At 48.2% G+C, this 17344-nt stretch overlaps 2 protein-coding genes across 3 annotated transcripts; one reads left to right on the top strand and one right to left on the bottom strand.

Moving 5' to 3' along the window:
* Positions 1 to 963: 963 nt before the first annotated feature.
* On the top strand, positions 964 to 9611 carry LOC128278638 (protein lava lamp). The gene is made up of 5 exons (XM_053017373.1): positions 964 to 1041; positions 1126 to 1881; positions 1960 to 7708; positions 7780 to 8064; positions 8129 to 9611. The coding sequence occupies exons 1-5, from the start codon at positions 964 to 966 to the stop codon at positions 8197 to 8199; spliced, it is 6939 nt and encodes a 2312-aa protein (XP_052873333.1). The 3' UTR covers positions 8200 to 9611.
* On the bottom strand, positions 8462 to 16976 carry LOC128271200 (protein retinal degeneration B). Of its 2 annotated transcripts, XR_008269211.1 has the most exons (8): positions 16913 to 16976; positions 14881 to 14983; positions 13953 to 14763; positions 13501 to 13877; positions 13352 to 13427; positions 10869 to 13075; positions 9978 to 10691; positions 8462 to 9887 (listed from the first exon to the last, which is right to left on the bottom strand). XR_008269211.1 is itself a non-coding variant. In XM_053008650.1 (7 exons), exons 2-7 carry the CDS (start codon positions 14956 to 14958, stop codon positions 10503 to 10505), a joined length of 3738 nt encoding a protein of 1245 aa, XP_052864610.1. In that variant the 5' UTR covers positions 14959 to 14983; positions 16913 to 16976; the 3' UTR covers positions 9942 to 10502. The 2 variants fall into 2 exon arrangements, 1 of the variants encoding a protein (XP_052864610.1); XM_053008650.1 differs by lacking the exon at positions 8462 to 9887 and having other exon boundaries at positions 9942 to 10691.
* Positions 16977 to 17344: the final 368 nt, after the last annotated feature.

The following is a 17344-nucleotide window of genomic DNA, read 5'->3' as shown; positions in this document are numbered from 1 at the left end:
ACGCGATAACGTCAATCATCCGGTACGGAGACCTACTACGGGTACAGCGGACCTCCGGCCTTGGGTCAGCAGGAAGAGCATGGACGGGTGAACTTCCACCTGTGTCCCAGGTGCTCTCGGAACACGGCTTCTTCCGAAAGTACACGGATATGGGGTTCGTACGGTCCCCTGACTGCGCCCTGGTGCTCTGGGGCCTCGGAGTCAGCGTAGCATGCCATGTTCTACTGCCCGCGGTTCCAGCGGGAGAGAGAGAGAGAAGCTGCTGGTGGAGGGCGGCCGCACCTCTCTCACGCCGGACAACCTGGCGAGTGAAATATTACGGAGTCCAGAGAGCTGGCAGCTCTTCGCCCGGGCCTATCGAGCCGGAACGCTGACGAGTGGAGCAGCGTTTGGAGGCTGCAGCTGCGAGAGGATAAGTCTGGCCACGTTCGCACGACTTTATTTGAGGCACACTTTGTTAACCGTTTGTTGTTAACCGACTGCGCGATTGAATTGCAACTGACTGACAGCTCTTCGTTCAGTCCGTTTACACGCTCATATCCGCGACTTCGAAAGATGGAAGTTATGTGAATGAAATCTATTCGTTCATGATTTTATAGCAAACTGAGCCGTCAAACAACTGTCACGTGCGTAATCTTAGCCTGGGACCGTGCAATTGATGATGTGTTCGGAAATGTTCCTTTAAGTTAGAGAAGATATTGTTTTCGTGAAGCTATCGTTTCGTTTTCGTCCAAATTTGAGTTTAACTTATTCTTCGCAAAGGTAAAGTGCGTCCTGATTAGTTTGTGTTACTGTGTTGCAATCGCATGGCCTTGTGTGCACAGTTAATCGGCAGTCCGTTTTCGCTTGCCGTTGCCTATGGATTGCGATCCTTTCAAATGCGGAGAAAAAAGGTTAATGTTTAGCCTTTTCCTTCAATAAATCTAGCATCATCGTTACAAAGAGAACACATCAATCAACGCCATGTCGGGGACCAATGTGCAAGATTTTGATGGAGATCCGGAGTTGTTGGACCTGCAGTCGAACTTCAACGAACAGCAGGTGGGTTGTTGATCATCGAGGTCTCGAGGTTTCGTATTTAAATATCAATAACTCGGATTCAAATGTGTTTCTAATCTCGAATAGGCTAAAATATCGGCTCTTCGTGAAATCATACGCCAAACGGAAGCGGTCAATGACATAAAGCATGCAACGGCACAAGAGAAAGTGAAAAACATTGCCCAACGTTTGACGCACTTCAAGACGAAGGTCACCAGCTCCCGTCTAAATCGTGCCAACAGCAGTCTCGCCTCGCCGTCTCCATCAACCGCCCCATCTGACGCTGTCGTGAACGCTCCGACCGAGAGCAGAGCCGGTGCACAGTCGCACCGGGGCCGCTCGGAATCATCCGGTTTGGAGAAGTGTACCCTGCTTCGCGAGCAAATCGAGCAAAACAGGCAGAAAATGGCAGCGCGGGAAAGCTGCAAGCGAGAGATTGAGGAGAAGGTGAGCGAAATTAAACACAAGCTCGAAACGACACTGAAGCAGGCGCAGGAAAAGCCGCTAGATCTGGACCATCGGTCTACTATGATCGACAAACCGTTGCAAACGAATGATTACAAGGCACCGAAACGAAGCACTCTAGACACTTCCATTGCGCATCAAACAGCCGTGGCGCAGCTGTCTGGGACAGCTAACAGTTTCAATACTAGTCTAGATCGAAACGAATCCTGCGAAAAACTTGCCTATCTGGAAAACCAGAATGAGCTTTTACAAGCTAAAGTGGTTGAGAAAGATGGTATCATAGAAGAACAACTAAACGCCCTATCCCAGTTGGCGTCTCGTTTATCTGGAAGTAGCAAACATGGAACGGTTCTCAAAGACGAGGTTCATCGGATGCAGGTATGTACCATTGGACTTTGAAAAGGGATCGTGTGAATAACCACCGTTTTTCGCCAAAAAACAAACTTCCACTTGCAGGTAGAGCTACTACAAAAAAAGTGTAACATTTCCATCGAGGAAGCGACAAATCAAATAGACGAATCGACGATGCAAAACTTGTACGAACAAGATGAAGGCGGCCGTTATGATATAATTTCACTTCCTGAAGCAACACCAACCAGCGGCGTTGAAAAAATGCAAGACACTTCGGAGCTCGTACACGAAGTCGAACTGCACACAGCGCTTCAACAGATCACCTCGCTCGAACAGGTGATCTCGTCACAGAACGTCGAAAACGAGCGAATGGGCGAAGAGATTTCCCAGTTGCGACAAGCACTCGAAGAAAAAACGATCGAAGTGAATGTTATGGCAGCAAATGTATCTGTGTTGCAAGAGAAATTGAAAAGCAGTGGACCGAAACCGCTTTTTCCCAAATCGGCTGACGAGGAGCTGGAAGCGGAAACAGCCAAACTGAAGCAACAACTGGACGAGTCGAATAAAAACATGATAAAGTGTAAACTGAAGGTCAAACAGCTGCAGAAGCAGGTGGATACGTTTCGTAAATCATCCAACGTTCATGCCGAGATGGCTAATCTAACGGAGGAGGTGAACATGCTGACAGAACGACTAGCTGAAGCGGAAGAGGCGCAGCTCGGTAGTATGAGCATCGTGAGTGTCGACAACAGTGGCTCCACCGCCGACTTGCGCAAACGAGTCGAAACACTCGAACGAACGTGTCAAAATCAGGTAACGGCGATGCAATTGCTTGAGGAGCAGAAAAATGATTTGAACGACGATCTAAGCCGAACACGATCCGATTTACTGGCGCTGCGTGAGCAGATGCAAGCGAGCACAGAGGGCGAAACGGTGCATATCGCCAGTCAGATGCTGTCGATCGAGCTGGAGGAACAGCTTGAGAAATGTTTGGCCGATAAATCGGAATTGTCGAAGGATTTGCTAGCGTGGGAGACGGAAAGGATGGAACTTCATGGAACCATCAAGCGCTACGTCGACGAAAATAGTCAGCTGCTTGCAAAAATCGACAAACTGAGCATCGAAAAAGTTAGTTCGGCAGAATCGATCGAAGTGTTGGAAAATCTAACGCAACACGAAAAGCAGGAAATGGAAAAGTCGGAAAAACGCGTCTCCAATCCTAACACTAGTGACGCGTCGCCCGACGCACCTGGGCAGGAGTCGAGAGAAGACTTGAATGATAATTTGCTCAAACTGATGGAAGAAAGCAAAGAACTGATGGAGAAGGTCGAGTTGTTCACAGATGAGCGACGCGAAGTGCTGGAGAAATTGGACGCAATGTCGATCGAAAATCAAGCGTACATCTGCGAGCTCGATAAGTTGAAAGAAGCAAATGAGCAACTGCGCAGCTACAGCGTCGAACTTGTATCGGCAAAATCCGACTTGGAAGACAAGTTGAAGCTGATCAACGATGAAAAGGAATGCATTCGGAAAGAGCTGAATACGTGTCGGTTAAAAATCAACGACAAAGAGAAAGAGAGCGATTCCGGAGTCGCACAGTGTGCGGAAGGCTCATTGGAAGCGCAAATTTTTAGCAAGCATGATTACGAACACTCGTTGCTTACAGTCGAAAACGATATCTCAAACTACACGAAAATTAAAGACAAACAAAAGCGATTGCAAACATGTAAGAAGCTTTCAACGAGCGCGAAGCAATTGGTGACGCTAAGCAAGCAACTGCTGGAGGAGTATGAGCGTACGGCAACCGAACGCAATTCGTTGAGCAACCAAATGGCCACACTTTCTGTGAAGCTAGAATCGCTCTCCCATAGCAGCTCGGACAAGCCAGACGGAGCTGACTCTGACCGTAGTAGTTCCAACACAACGGACGAAAAAACCTTAGCGGAGGTAAAAGGTATCTTGAACGAAAAAGAGCTGCAAATCATCCAGCTCCAAGAACATCTTACTGCACTTAATCGCGACCTTATGGCTGCTTCAGAGAAACGCACAGACGATGAATCGCAGCTGTTGCGGCTGGAGTTGAACGCCAAAAATGATGAAATAATGCTGCTCAAGAACGATATTGATGCATTGGTCGATACAAAGGCAACTGAATTGTTGCACATACAGCAGAGCCTCTTGGATGCTCAAAACGAGATACATCAGGCGAAAACGCATGTCGCGACTTTGCAGCGAACTAACGCGCAGCTGCTAGAAGATATCGAAGAGAAAGACAATCATATTGATCAGCTAAAGTCGATTATCGCGACCGTAGAGAGCACGCAGAAATCATCAAACGAGGAAATGTGGCAGAGTGTTCAACACAAGCAAGAAACCATCGATACCATGAATTCACAAATTATCGAACTTTACCGAACGATCGAAGAACGCTGCAATGAATTGGCAGAGTGTAAGGACCAATTGAACGACATGGCTAATGCTTTGAATGCCCGAGATGCCCACATTTCCAGTCTTAAGCTTGGCAACGAAAAGTTAAGCTCCCACATTGCCCAACTGAAGGTGGAACACGAGACCATTCAAAGTGAACAAATGCAAAAGCTTAAAGAAAACCTAACCCAGAAAAACGAGGAACTGTTGGAAAAGCTCAAAAAGTTTGCCGCTAACCTCAAGAAGAAAAACACCCAATGCAATGATCTGGAGGTGGAAAATCAACGGCTGTGCGCAGAAAATAGAACACTGTTGGAGCGGGTGGCTAAACTCGAGCTCGATCTACAGAACGTTGCAGGCAAAGCCGAGGTTTGCGAGGAAAACGAAGAGCTAGCACAAAAACTTCACCATCTCAACAACGAACTGCACCGGCTGCTTGAGCTGAAATATCAGATGGAATCGGAGTTTCATGCGACTCGCGAAGAATTGCGAGTGGAAAAGCAAAATTGCGAGGCTGCCCAAACTGGCATTGCTAACGCGCGTGGGCGCTTGGAAGAAATGGAGCGGGAGCTGAACGAAAAACGTGTGGAAATGGATGTCTTGCAGCAGGAGCTCACTGCCCGACAAACGAAAATCGACAAGTGTAAGGCAATTATTAAGGAAAAAATCAAGGAAGCACAACGCCTACAGGAACACGAGCGGCGTACCGCTTACCTGGAGGATGAGCTGCGAATGACGCAAAGCAAACTGGAAGAGTTCCATAATCAAACACTACTGCTCGGTCGTTTAAAGAATGAAAAAGAAGAGCTGAATGCCGCCGTACGGGTGGAAGCAAAACAGCGCCGCAGCCTGGAAGTGGAGCTGCAGGAGCTAAAGCAAACACAAACCGCGTATCGGGAACGAGAAGAAAACCTAGCTGAAACTCTAACAAGCATCGAAGGATGGTTTAGCCAACAGCAAACGAAGTGGGGTTTGGTGTCTTCCCCGGTACCGGAATTCGTTTCCGATTCGGACAAACTTTTGCGATTCCTCTCTATTCTGGAACAAATCGACAAATGCATCGGGGAACTGATGACAAATAAAAATAACGAACTGAACGACATTGTCGTTCAGCTACACGAAGCGAAAGAAATGGCAAGGACGATGTCCGATCAGATTGATCGTTTGCAGCTGGAACTGCAAATGGTCAAGGAAGAAAGCACACGTATCGCGCATTGCAGCCAAGAGCATCACGATTCTCTAACTGCACTACAATGCAATTTCGCTGCGAAGGAAAGTGAGCTACAAAACGAAACTAGCGAAAAGCTGCAACGTTGCATCGAGCTGGAAGACGTGCGTTACATGTTGCAAGAAGAGCAAAACGAAAATAAATCGTTAAGGGTGGCGAATGAGTGCTTGCAGAGCGTAAACTTGGAGAAAACCAGCGAAATAGACACCCTGCACAAATCAGCCGCAGCGTGCGAAGAGGAAACGAATCGCTGCAGAGCACAGTTAGAATCGGTTACTGCTGAGAACGGTAAACTAAGACAAGTCGTACAACAGTTGCAGCAGCAGGTGGAGCATGCCTCAGACGACGGGGAAACGATGCGGGTGAAATGTGACAAGCATAAGCGCCTTTGCGACGAACTAACTGCTCAGGTAGCTGAACTCACTGATGCGCGTACTAAGGCAGAGCAACAGCTGGAACCGTTACATAAGCACTGCGACGATCAGCTAGCAACCAACGAAGCGCTAACGGCTGAGTGTGCCAAACACAAGAACAAGATTGCACTACAAAGCTCTGAGCTGGAGGAAATGGAACGAATAACAGCGAAACTGCAGTGCCAGTGCGACCGTCAGAAAGTGGAGCTCGTTGCACTGCAGACGACCTGCGACGAGCTATGCGAGCGCCAGAATGTAAGTGTCGAGCACGAAGCGACGATTGTCGCCGACTGCCACCGTTATAAGCTCGAGTGTCAGGCGCTAACCCAAGAGGTAGTCGCTCTCAAACAAGCGAATGAAACTCTCAAGGAAACGGTGAAAAGGACGCAAGAAGCATCGGAAACGGAATGCGATGAACTGCGCCAAGAGTGCGAACGGTTGAGGTCAGTGCCGGTAACAACTGGTGCTGTGACCACCGCCGTGCCATGCAGCATATGGGATGAACAATCGCTGGCGGATGGTTGGGGAGATGATACGGTTCGACTGGAGGAGTCGCTCCACCAGAAAGAAAGTCACATTCAACAGCTGACGGCTGAAAAGGAAATGATGCAGCAGGAAATCACTGATCTGAAGGTGAAGTCGGGCAAACTGCTGCGTAAGCTGAAGGAATGTCGGTCAAAATCCGACTACCAGGAGGCTTCTTCGACGAAGCCTTGCGAACCACCAACGGACGGTGCCCTGCTTGATCCAAAAGCGAGTCAGTTGCATTCATCAAGTGATAGCGTCACAAAGAAATACGAAGATCTGCAGCGAGAACACCAGCACATGCTATCTAGAATTGATACGCTCGAGACAGCATGCGAAAAACTGGCAGAAATTAAGGAAGCTCAAGACAAACAAATCGAAGCGCTATTAAAGTCTCAGCGTGAGCGCGACGCTGAACCGACGGAGAGCGATACTTCCTTGCTCCAGCAGAAGTTGGCGGAACTACAACACACCGTTCTACTGCTAGAGAAGGAAAAGAACGAAATGTCCCAAGAGCTGGAAACGATGAATGAACAGATTTTGCAGGATCTGCGCTTCGAGGACCAGCTCAAGAGTGTGCTGCTCGAGGTGGACGCGAAGAATGTGGAACTGCAGATGTTGCGATCAACGCTACAACAAATGCAGCCGGAAAATGGTAGCGAGCTGAACCTGCAGAACGCGACATTGCTCGAGCAGGTTGATGCTCTTGAGCAAAAAATAATTTCTCTAGAGCAGAACAAGAGCCACAACACAGTTGCTGTTGGTGGTGGCCCGTCATCCACTGTGGTGGAACTTTTTGGTGAACCGTCCTGTTCTACATCGACAACGGGACCAGTGGAAGTTGCCGAGATCGCAGAAGTAACGGAAATGATGGACGATGCCGCCCACGTGCGCGCGGTTCTACAGGAGCAGGAAGTAGAAATTGTAACGCTCCGGCAGCAGCTAGCAGTCCGCAGTGCCGAGTATGCGCGGCTTGCAGCGCACGTTGATCCGGCACGCTTTGCCACGACGCTCGGTAAAAGTGCCGAACCACAAGTGAAGCTGGATGTTCAGCAAAGCGGCGATCGCGTTTCACAAGCCGAATTGGAACTGGCACTATACATGATATACCAGCGTGACATGCGCTGTGACGAGCTGGAGATTGAGTTGCGCAATTTGCTGGAGGAGCGTGATGCACTGCAGTTACGTCTCTCAAATGCACTGCGAATGCACGAAGAGTTTAGACTAAAGATGATCGTTCCGGCTACCGGTTGTGACGGAGGTAATATATCAGCTTCAAATTGCTTTATCCCTGGGTATCATATGAATTTGTATCCATGCTTCTTTTTACAGCGGAAGGCCCCACTGTCTCCGGCGAGAGTTCTATTGATGCGACACCCGAAAAGGACAGCCTTGGAATGGATAGTTTAGAAGGCAAGGCAGCCGCCGAATCGATGAACAGTCCCATCTCGAAGGACCTCAGTTCGAAACTGTCGGAGTTGCACTCGATCAGCTACTCGAAGGAAAAGCATTGGCAGGAGGAGCGTGAAAGCCGCAACCGGCAGCTGACGTTAATTCAGCGCGACTTAGCAAATATGCCGCTGGAAGCAGCGGCCAAGATAGTCGGCGCAGATGTCGGTAAGCAGTAATGGTTGTGTTTCTTACATTTCAGTTTTGATAACGATGTATCTCTTCATCACAGGCTACACCGAAGCGGCTCCGCAGCCAAGCGCTTCATCGGTTCTTATTAACTGGATCCTAGGGAAAAAGTGAAAAGGATTCTGATTTATTTAAAGAAGAAAAAAAATTGTATATTCAATATTCCAACACAAACATCATAATTGTTCATGTACATGTCGGATTGTTTATAGTCAGGTTATCAGCTAGCATAATATAACAAGTTTAAAATAAAATAGATCGCATGTGTCGCTCAAGGTAAATCAAATTCAATGTGAAAACGTTAATGGTGGCGATTTTCAATAATGATAACAAGCATACTATTGTAACATTTTCTTTTTATTTTTGTATACTAGCTTGTACATTTTACATGTTTAAATTTGTTATTGAGATGCTTCCAATGTTGAAGAAGAGTAGCCTTCTGACATATAGCCGTGTATTGCCGTATAGTGATGACGTTTGCTATTTACAAGCAATGACATCGTCCGGGATATAAAGCAATCGTTTCGCAATAATACCGCTTAACCGCGCGAAAGCTAATGGCCTCGTTAGTGATTTCGCACGCTACGCTACGCGCATCGAATAGAGTACAGCTGAACAAATATTACGCTTGCAGCTATTGGATGAACGTCGGCTGCTTACATCATTGTACATTAAACTGTTTCTACTATTTCTGTTTTTTTTTATCTTAGTCAAAGATTGTCCAGTCCACATATCTATTTAATGCTTTTGAATTTATCAAATTCTGTGGTTATTGTTGCATTGCGTTGCGCTTGAATTAAACCAAGGGCATTGGGTTACAGAAGTGCACAGCTATATCATCATCACAAAAAGAATACATTTTTTTTCTTATTTATTGTTTGTGAACAACCATATGCCATCGGACGTAAAAGCTATCTTAAATTGCCCCCATTGCCCACCCCTTTGCAGCACCAACAAGTTTGGTGTGATAGGAAAAAAACCCATGGTGTAGACTTCATCATTGCGTTAAAGGTTCAATATCATACCATATTAAAAAAGATCCACTTTATAATAATGCTTCTCTAACAGCCTTTTTGTGAATGTGCAGTGTTTTTTTACCTGCTTCACGACCTACAAGTACATTACTGATTTGATTTTAAAGTTTTGGTTTCCTCCTGTCCTAGATCCCATATTTTTGGTTTCTGTGTTTGTTCTTTGTATACACTCAATATGCATTGAATATTCAGTTACTATGTCGCACTATCTGCGCTACACACAATCATCACTCATATGCCTCAACTATAACAGTTAATAAACATCGATTTTAGAATATACTTCTGACCTGTCACCGTAGCTTATATCGAATATTTCTAAGCATTTGCTTATTATTTTCCATTCATCCCAAAGTCTGTGTAATTTATGAATGTAATCAATGATAATATTCCATTTTCCGCTTCCTATGATAACACCTTTACATCTATATAGTTTGTTCGGAGTCCATAAACTTTAACTTGGCTTTCATTAAATTAAATTTTAAACAGATCTAAAATGCCATACGCTGAACCGTTGCGGTATGCGTTTATCCGAGTAAAACATACTTTTGGTTACATACTGTTTTATATCAGAACAACAGTGTGGACTGCTTGGAGTAATTGGGGTTACTCAGATTCGTGAATTGTAAAGATACAAACAAACAGGGGCCAACTTCATGCTGGGTAAAAAGTAATAAATACTGGATTATAAACGTTTTAACTGTGAATTCATTTTCATGTTACTTTTGTTTTATTTACAGCCGGTAAGAGACAGTCTTTTAAGCCAGGTACCTGTAAGTGAATAGTAAATATATTGTTTGTGTCAACGAATATCCCAGAACAGAGAAATGATAGAACAAGAGGGACAATAAAATTACTCACCATGTGACAAAATAGAATATTGCATCGGAGTCCTTATTTAACAATATGCTGCGCAACCATTCGCCTAAATATACATTTATATATGTGTGTATAAGTATATGCTGTTTGCTACATTGACAGACTTTGATTCATATGGGAGTTGATGTACTATATTAAATCATTGTTTGGTTGTTTTTATATCCATGCTCTGCCAACGGTGTTTATCGGGTTTTGAAGTCTACTGAATGCTTTTACGCAAAGGCAATACACAAAGGGAAAGATAAACCTATCCGTTACGCATTACTAATACATGAGTTCGTGACAGATCTATCAAACAAGTTTAGAGACATGCTAATAATATCGTTTTTTCACTCAACCTATCCATCTCCTATTATAACTGATCTGTTATAACGATGAGCTGCAGTGGGTTTCATTTTTGTTCGAGAGTTTTAATAATACTAAAAAACGTAAGAGAAGTATCGTTTTGGAGAGTCAAATTTGAATGCAGGGTTCCCCCGTTGGCTGTCGAGCCTTGAGTACTCCCGTTTAGCCGGGCACAAACCGTCGCCTGCGAATGGATTGGTTCTGGCCGGGTAGATTAAAGCAGCTTCTTGGTATAACCATCCGTGCATTGCCCTGGGCGGGCCGTGATCCGCCTACCGTCATCAGAGTACTTAGGTGTGCGGCATACCCCTCCGTCAGCGGCGTTGCCGTAGTCTGAAGCTTTTTGCTAACCTGCAACATTGTGTGATAGAAATCGTATTAAAAAGGAATCATTTATAAAATGTAGTTAGAATGTTCGTCTACTAGACATTGCGGCATCATCTCAGTATCAACAGAGCTTGTGCTGCGTTGGCATGCATTAATATGGTCATTGTCCCTTAATGTTAGGGATTGACAAATGTTTCCTACCTTCCCGGTGATGAAGATCTGTTTAGGCTTAAGCCCAATGCTGGTGTAAACACTAATATCCTTACTGCTGCCGTAAGCAGCGTGCACGATGAGACCTTGATTCAGTATTAGATTGTTTAGATAGGTCGCCTTGTGCCCGAGCGGATCGGTTGACAGCCCATCAGCGAACGAGACCAGTCCGTGCGGGAAGTTGTGCTGACTCAGCCACGATAGTACGCGCTGCTGCTGCATGTCGGGCCGACCGGTGATGTAAATGAGCAGGTAGCCAAGCTCCTGCCAATGGCGGCACACGTCTACTGCGCCTGCCCGTACCTTCGGGTCCTTACCCGTCACCGATACGGACGCCGTAAATGAGCCATCAATGCTGAACACGATGCACTCCGTCCTCGGTGGTACAACGGCCATGTAGAAGTCGACCGACGTGTGATCACCGCGCACAACCATCTTGACAGGAAAAATGCCGTACTCGCAGGTACGATCCTCTGGGACCGTGAAGGTGATGCGGCCATTTTTATCCGTTGTTTCGGTGGCCAGCAGCTGCCACTCTCCCGCCAGCGGATCGCGCATGATGTGGATGTCGACCCGTTCACCCGCTAGTGTAATGACGTCCAGGGGACCGTACATGAACCGTGCCACCAGCCGTTGGGGTTCGCCTTCACGCACGATCACATCGTTCGCCCGGTGATTGGCCGCCACATTCTTCAACTTAACCGACGTACGCTTTTTGTTCCACTTTTCCCGTGGCTGGCCGGGCCGGAAGGAGGAAACGTCCTTTTCGTACGCACCGGTGCACGCCAGTTCATCGAAGCGGCCGATCTGCTGCAGGATGAACGCGACCACATCGCTCGATTCCCAGTAGCTGGCGTGGAAAAGGTGGGGCAGTGCGTGCGAAGGAAAATTGCTCAGCCCCTCGGGGCAGTAGAGCGCGTAGTCGAGACGTTTCGGTCCCCACCATCGCTGCTGAAGTTGATTGATGGTGGTGAGCGGCACGTTGTCGATGGTGCCAGATGCGCCGCTTTGAATCGAGGTGTCCGACAGTCGTCGAGGTGGCAGCCCATCTCCAAAGATTTGCGGGCTCGACTGGATGAGCTCCAGCAGATGGCACGGCTGACCGTTACCGAGCGGGTACTTGGCGTAGCGTGGCACATTCACTGGGGATAACAGCGAGAATCGCGCGCTTAGCAGTGGTTCGAGCCGAGACGCGGTCGGATCGGTCGGGTGGAATAGATTGTACAGCTGGGTGCAGGCCGGCTTGTGGTTGCCGCACCGATGGTCGGCCAGCCGGCGAGCGGACAGGATCACTGCCAGCGGGCTACCAAACATAAAAAAGTCGCCCACCTCGAACTCGAACTTGGGGACGCGCGACTCACTCGTAGAGGAAGACCGTCTGCGGGGTGAGGGCGCAGTGAGTAGTTTGCTTGCATCGAGCTCGTTCGCTTCGACAAAATCGGAAATGTGATTCAGACCGGACGCTTCGCTGCCCTGGTGAGCGTTCGACCGGCACAGCGCATCGTGCGCCAGGATGCTACCCATCGAGTCACCGATCATAACGATCTGCCCGTTAAAGCCGCGTCCTTCGTCGGACTTCAGGAACTCGGAGAAAATCTGGTTGGCACAGGTGACGGCGCGGCTCACCGATTCGTGAAAGTCGGGCGAAGACGTAGCGAGCAACGGGATGGCACCGATCGGGACGTCAGTGAGGCTGGCTACATCGCCTACGGCCGGCGGACTGTTGAAGGAGTACGGGCTCAAGCTGGACAGAATGCCAAGCGCATCGGAGCACACCGGCGGACAGGGTAGCAACCGGAGGGCTACGTGGCCGATAAGGGCAGGATAGTGTTGGCGCATGACGGACTCGAGCGCCCCGCGGAAGGTGGTGATATCCGATTTTTTCGTCGTCATGTCGGAACTGCCATCGAGCACGCTGCCGGCGTGCATGATTAGTATCAGCACCGTGGTGGGGCAGGAGGGCAAGCCGGGGGAACCCGGTGGCGATGGGTCGTGATTCTGACGGTCGACGCTGGAGAACTGCCCTAGAAAAGACCTGCGCATTCCACGCTCGGAGGTGACGCGCTGTAGGTACGATTGACTGAAGATACTGTCCTCTTGGTGCTTGTGGTTCGCTGCGATCGGTGGACTGTCATCCTCCTCGGCCAGTAACTCCAGTGAGCTCCACTTTACCAACGATGCTTTCTCTCCCAGTTCACCTAAGCCGAAAATGTGTAAAACGAAAAGGGCGATGGAAAGAGCAAAAGTAAAAGCTATTATTCACCCCCATTCGAAAGCCGCAAACAGCCGCCACCTTTGCCAAACTCCTTGTGACACATACCCCGTGCTGATAAAACATAAGTTGTAAAGGCATGCAATGATCCAGGAGCGCGTTTTTGCATAATATACACATGTTTTGCAAAGAAACAAAATATATACTGTGCGACGTGCGAATCTATCTTCCCAATGCAACGCAGGTGGGTTCACAGGCTTACCTACGCAATCGAAAAATTCCTCCTCGGAACCAGATTTTGAGTCTACTTCCAACTTTTCCATCCTCCAGTTGGCAACCTGCAGTAGGCACGGGAGATATGTGTTAGATCACGTTGGCCCGCCCCCCTTGCGTGCCACACCACGACGTTACCTGCAGATCAAAACTTTGTGCCGAGCCCAGGGGCGAGTGGAGTTTGCTTTTCGAGCCCGAGTGGTGCTGCTTTCGCAGTAAACTGCTACCGCCTTGACTGCTGCTACCCCTGGTTCCATCAGCCCCAATCTCCAGGCCCTCACCGTATTCGCCACCGTCGTCGCTGTCGTTGGCGTCACCGACACGTTTAGCATCGCCCTGCCGCTGGTTGTCCCCAGAATCGATCCGTTGGCCTCTTCTGCCACCACCGTCATCACCATACTCTCCCGTAGTGATCACCGGAATGTTGTCCCTTTTGTCCATGCGTGGTGTCGAGTTTTCATTAGTCTTTTCTAGCGAGTATATTTTATTTGAGCTACGATTGTCATGTTCATGCACTAGAAGGCGGAAAATGAAACCGGAATTTGAGTATCCTGCGCGCCTCTTGTGTTTGCCCCCTTCGCCCATCTTACCATACTGTAGTCCTGCTTCTTCTTCCTCCTCCTCCTCTTCCTCCTCCTCATCGCCGGCATCGTTTCCATCGGTTGCATCATCGTTGCCCATCTTGCGCTTCAACGCCAGCTGCGTTTGGCGCTCGATCTCCCGTATAGCCTCCATCGATAGGCCGTACCACTCGTCCTGCCAGGCCCACGCCTGCCGGTGGGCCCGTAACATCGTCTTGCGCAGCGCCGTATCGTGGATGAACTTTTCCAACTTCGTCTGCATACCCCAGTAGCGGAACTCCACGCGGCACAGCTTGTACGCACACATGAGTGACATATTGCGTTCCGTTGGCTGCTTGCGCTCCTTCACCTCCTCCCAGTACTCGTCCAACCATTGCTCGCTTAGCGGGCCCCGTCCGGTGCGCTCGGAACAGTACAGCGTAGGGTCTTCATCCCTCGTGTAGTCTGCCCCACCCAGCTGGTCCTTTACGATATCGATCAGATCCACAATCCGATTGCGCAGGTCGGAGCCACTCAGCTTAAACACATTCTCCTGGTGGCCGTTGTCGGGAAAGTAGTAGGTTTCGATCTCGAGCGAAAACTTCTCCACAAACGGGCACGTGTATCGCGTCTTCGTGTAAGGATAGGCATTCCACGCCTCCTCCTCGACCGTGAGCGCACTCTTCGGCAGTAGCCCCTTGATCCACCCGGGCAGGTGGCTTCCGACGTGGTAGATTTTACGCGTGTACTGCCCATTGCCGCCGGGTCCGTCCTGATATGGTTCATTCACGATAATTTCGACTCCACTGCCAGCGCCACTGCTCTCTTCGCGACTTTTTTTCTGCCCAAAACGGGAAACCAAAACAAACCGTATAAATTACATTTTAATTACGAAGGGGGCCTCGTCCAATGTGCGGTTGCCAGTGGAACAAATGAAAAAAACTATAAGCTTACTTACCGCAATCATATACAGTTGTGCTATCCTGTATTCTTCCACCGTTAGCGGCAAAGGAATGCGATACTCCTTTATCAGCATGGTTTACGCTGTAGTTTTCACTGTCCTGTAATGTTGCAATGATGAAAAAATGAAAAAGGTTGAAAAGAAATAAATTACAGATCTACGGGGATAACCACCATACTCTCGCACAATTGGGGTACAAAACGCGCACACAACATATGTCTAGTCGTTCAAGTGCTACATATGACGACAGGCATCATTTTCCCTTCCCACAACCGTATGTCGCGACGAAACAAGGGGAGGAGGAAATTGTTAAATTTCTACCTCGACTGATATCCGCCTCTAAGCCGTCAATCTAAACGCACCATTTTAGTTTACTTTTGTTTTGCAATGATTCGGGTTTCTTAAAACTCCCCGGTGTATAGAGGACTGTGTGGAGATTGAAATATGATACCTTTCCTATAGTTCCTGAAAAATATCTGTTATTTGGCCCGTAAGCTTATACTGCCAAGCAATCAATCGACTACCTTGTTCTGTAAACTATCACTTCCAAACTATCCCTACAATATCAATAAAAGAAAACCACAACAGGTCCCACAGCTTGAAAGCTGACGAACGCGAACACTATTTTATCTGATTGTTCTCTTTTGCACTAGTAACAATTATTAACATGCTTGGCCTTCCCTAGTGTTCCCTAGTGACTCATTTTCGTGGTTCGTGCTCCCTCGTGGTTAACATGCTTTAATCCGCTTCAAAGAGCATCGCACGAGGGAATCCATCGCATTTTTAATAGCATTATCCAATGAAAGTAATGTAATCGAATCGACCGTTTTTTTTTTCTTCCGAGCTTATGTTGTGGTGTCCGCGCAGTGGACCCGCTTTCGTGCCCTCATCTCTCTTCCCTCGAATCGATCGGTCGGTGGTACAATGTCATTTACAGGACTCGCACAATGTGTGTGAGATAATTGCGTTTTGCTCCTAAGCGCGCAAAAACGTCAAGGGTCCTTTGTTGTTTAGCTCACCCAACTAGCAGGGCGCACCATCACCTTCGTCCTCGACAGGTCATTATGTTAGATAAGCTTCGGAACAGGACAAGGTTAAGATCGGTTGGTTGATTGCACACGTCCATACAGAGGGACTTGGTTCGGCCCGCGTTCGGTCCACTGATCCAAACCATTTTTGTAGGGTTTCCACGGGCCGGGGGGTGGTTTCCAGTTAGCAACGAGGAAAACCAAAAACACTGCACCGTCCGGCAGACAGCAGTATCTGTTACATCTTCAAAATGGCAAAACAAACAATGAGAAGTAAGGTAATTGGGGGGAAGCTGCTGCTGACATCGTTTTGACGAAAAGCCACATCTAGGATCATTTAATCAATTGTTGGTAGACCAAAAATAAGGAGTTAATTTTTTTTTTGTGAGGGTTAAACGAAGCCACACCGAAGCGATAGGAAGTTGAGTTACATAAGAATACATAGTGAACACAGCACAGTTCCCCGTTTTCTACTAAGGATGCAACGGGGACCGATTCGCGGACCCGCTGTTCGTCGTCAGTTATCGCCCCCCCATCTACGCAATGTTTACTACTAAAATAAATAAACACCCATAATTCTGCGAACTGTAAGGCACCATTATCCCACGCAGCGCGCCTCAAGCAACGTCTGTCGGAGCCACCACGCGAAGGAGAAGGCAGAGGACACCCGGGAAGGCCACTAATAATGCGAGACATCGCACGCGAACGCCTCGGCAAGACGTATGTGTCGAAGAAGGATTCTTACGTTCGTTCGCGCGAGCGCTCGCTCTATCTTTCTTCCTTTCCTTCTGTTTCGCTCGTCACGCTCTCGTTCTCGCTCTCCCTTACTATTCTTGCATTATTAGTTTGTGCATCTTAACCTATCCGAAAACACTGCCTTCCTTTGCTACACTCATAATAATAATAACAAAAAGGCAAAGCCGTAGCGTTCTTGCATTTTACGGCTACAGGCAATCATTAGAGCGGTTCCTGGTTTGGTACAATTTGTTTACGAAACGTACACTACTTTCCTGGCTTCCGTTACGGCTACACCAAGCACCACCAAGTCGCCAAGCAGGCGCAAACAATAGATTCACAATGTGAGAAGCATTCACACAGCAGCACCCCACAAACACGTCGCGCGCCAGCAGTGGAGCGCAAGTTCACCAACAACACACCACATTTAAACGGCGACGACGACGAGCGGCCTAAGTAGCGGACAAGGTGTGCATGCGATATGTGTTCGAACTACAGGTTGGAAGGACTATGCTTTTAGCGAGCGGAAGCTGCACAGGTGCCCACAGGTACACAGAGATTTGCGTGCACACGTATATGTATATACTGTCCGTCGCGCCGATGCGAGCTCTCTGCTGCCGCCCCGAAACTACCAGTGTTTATAGAGTCTTTGCCGCTGCAAATCTGACGCGCGACTGAGCGACTAACCCATTCGACAC

Source organism: Anopheles cruzii, chromosome X (genome assembly GCF_943734635.1).
Source record: "Anopheles cruzii chromosome X, idAnoCruzAS_RS32_06, whole genome shotgun sequence".
Classification (NCBI taxonomy): domain Eukaryota; kingdom Metazoa; phylum Arthropoda; class Insecta; order Diptera; family Culicidae; genus Anopheles; species Anopheles cruzii.
Note: the sequence above shows the minus strand (reverse complement) of the source record. Positions and strands in the feature narration are given on the sequence as shown.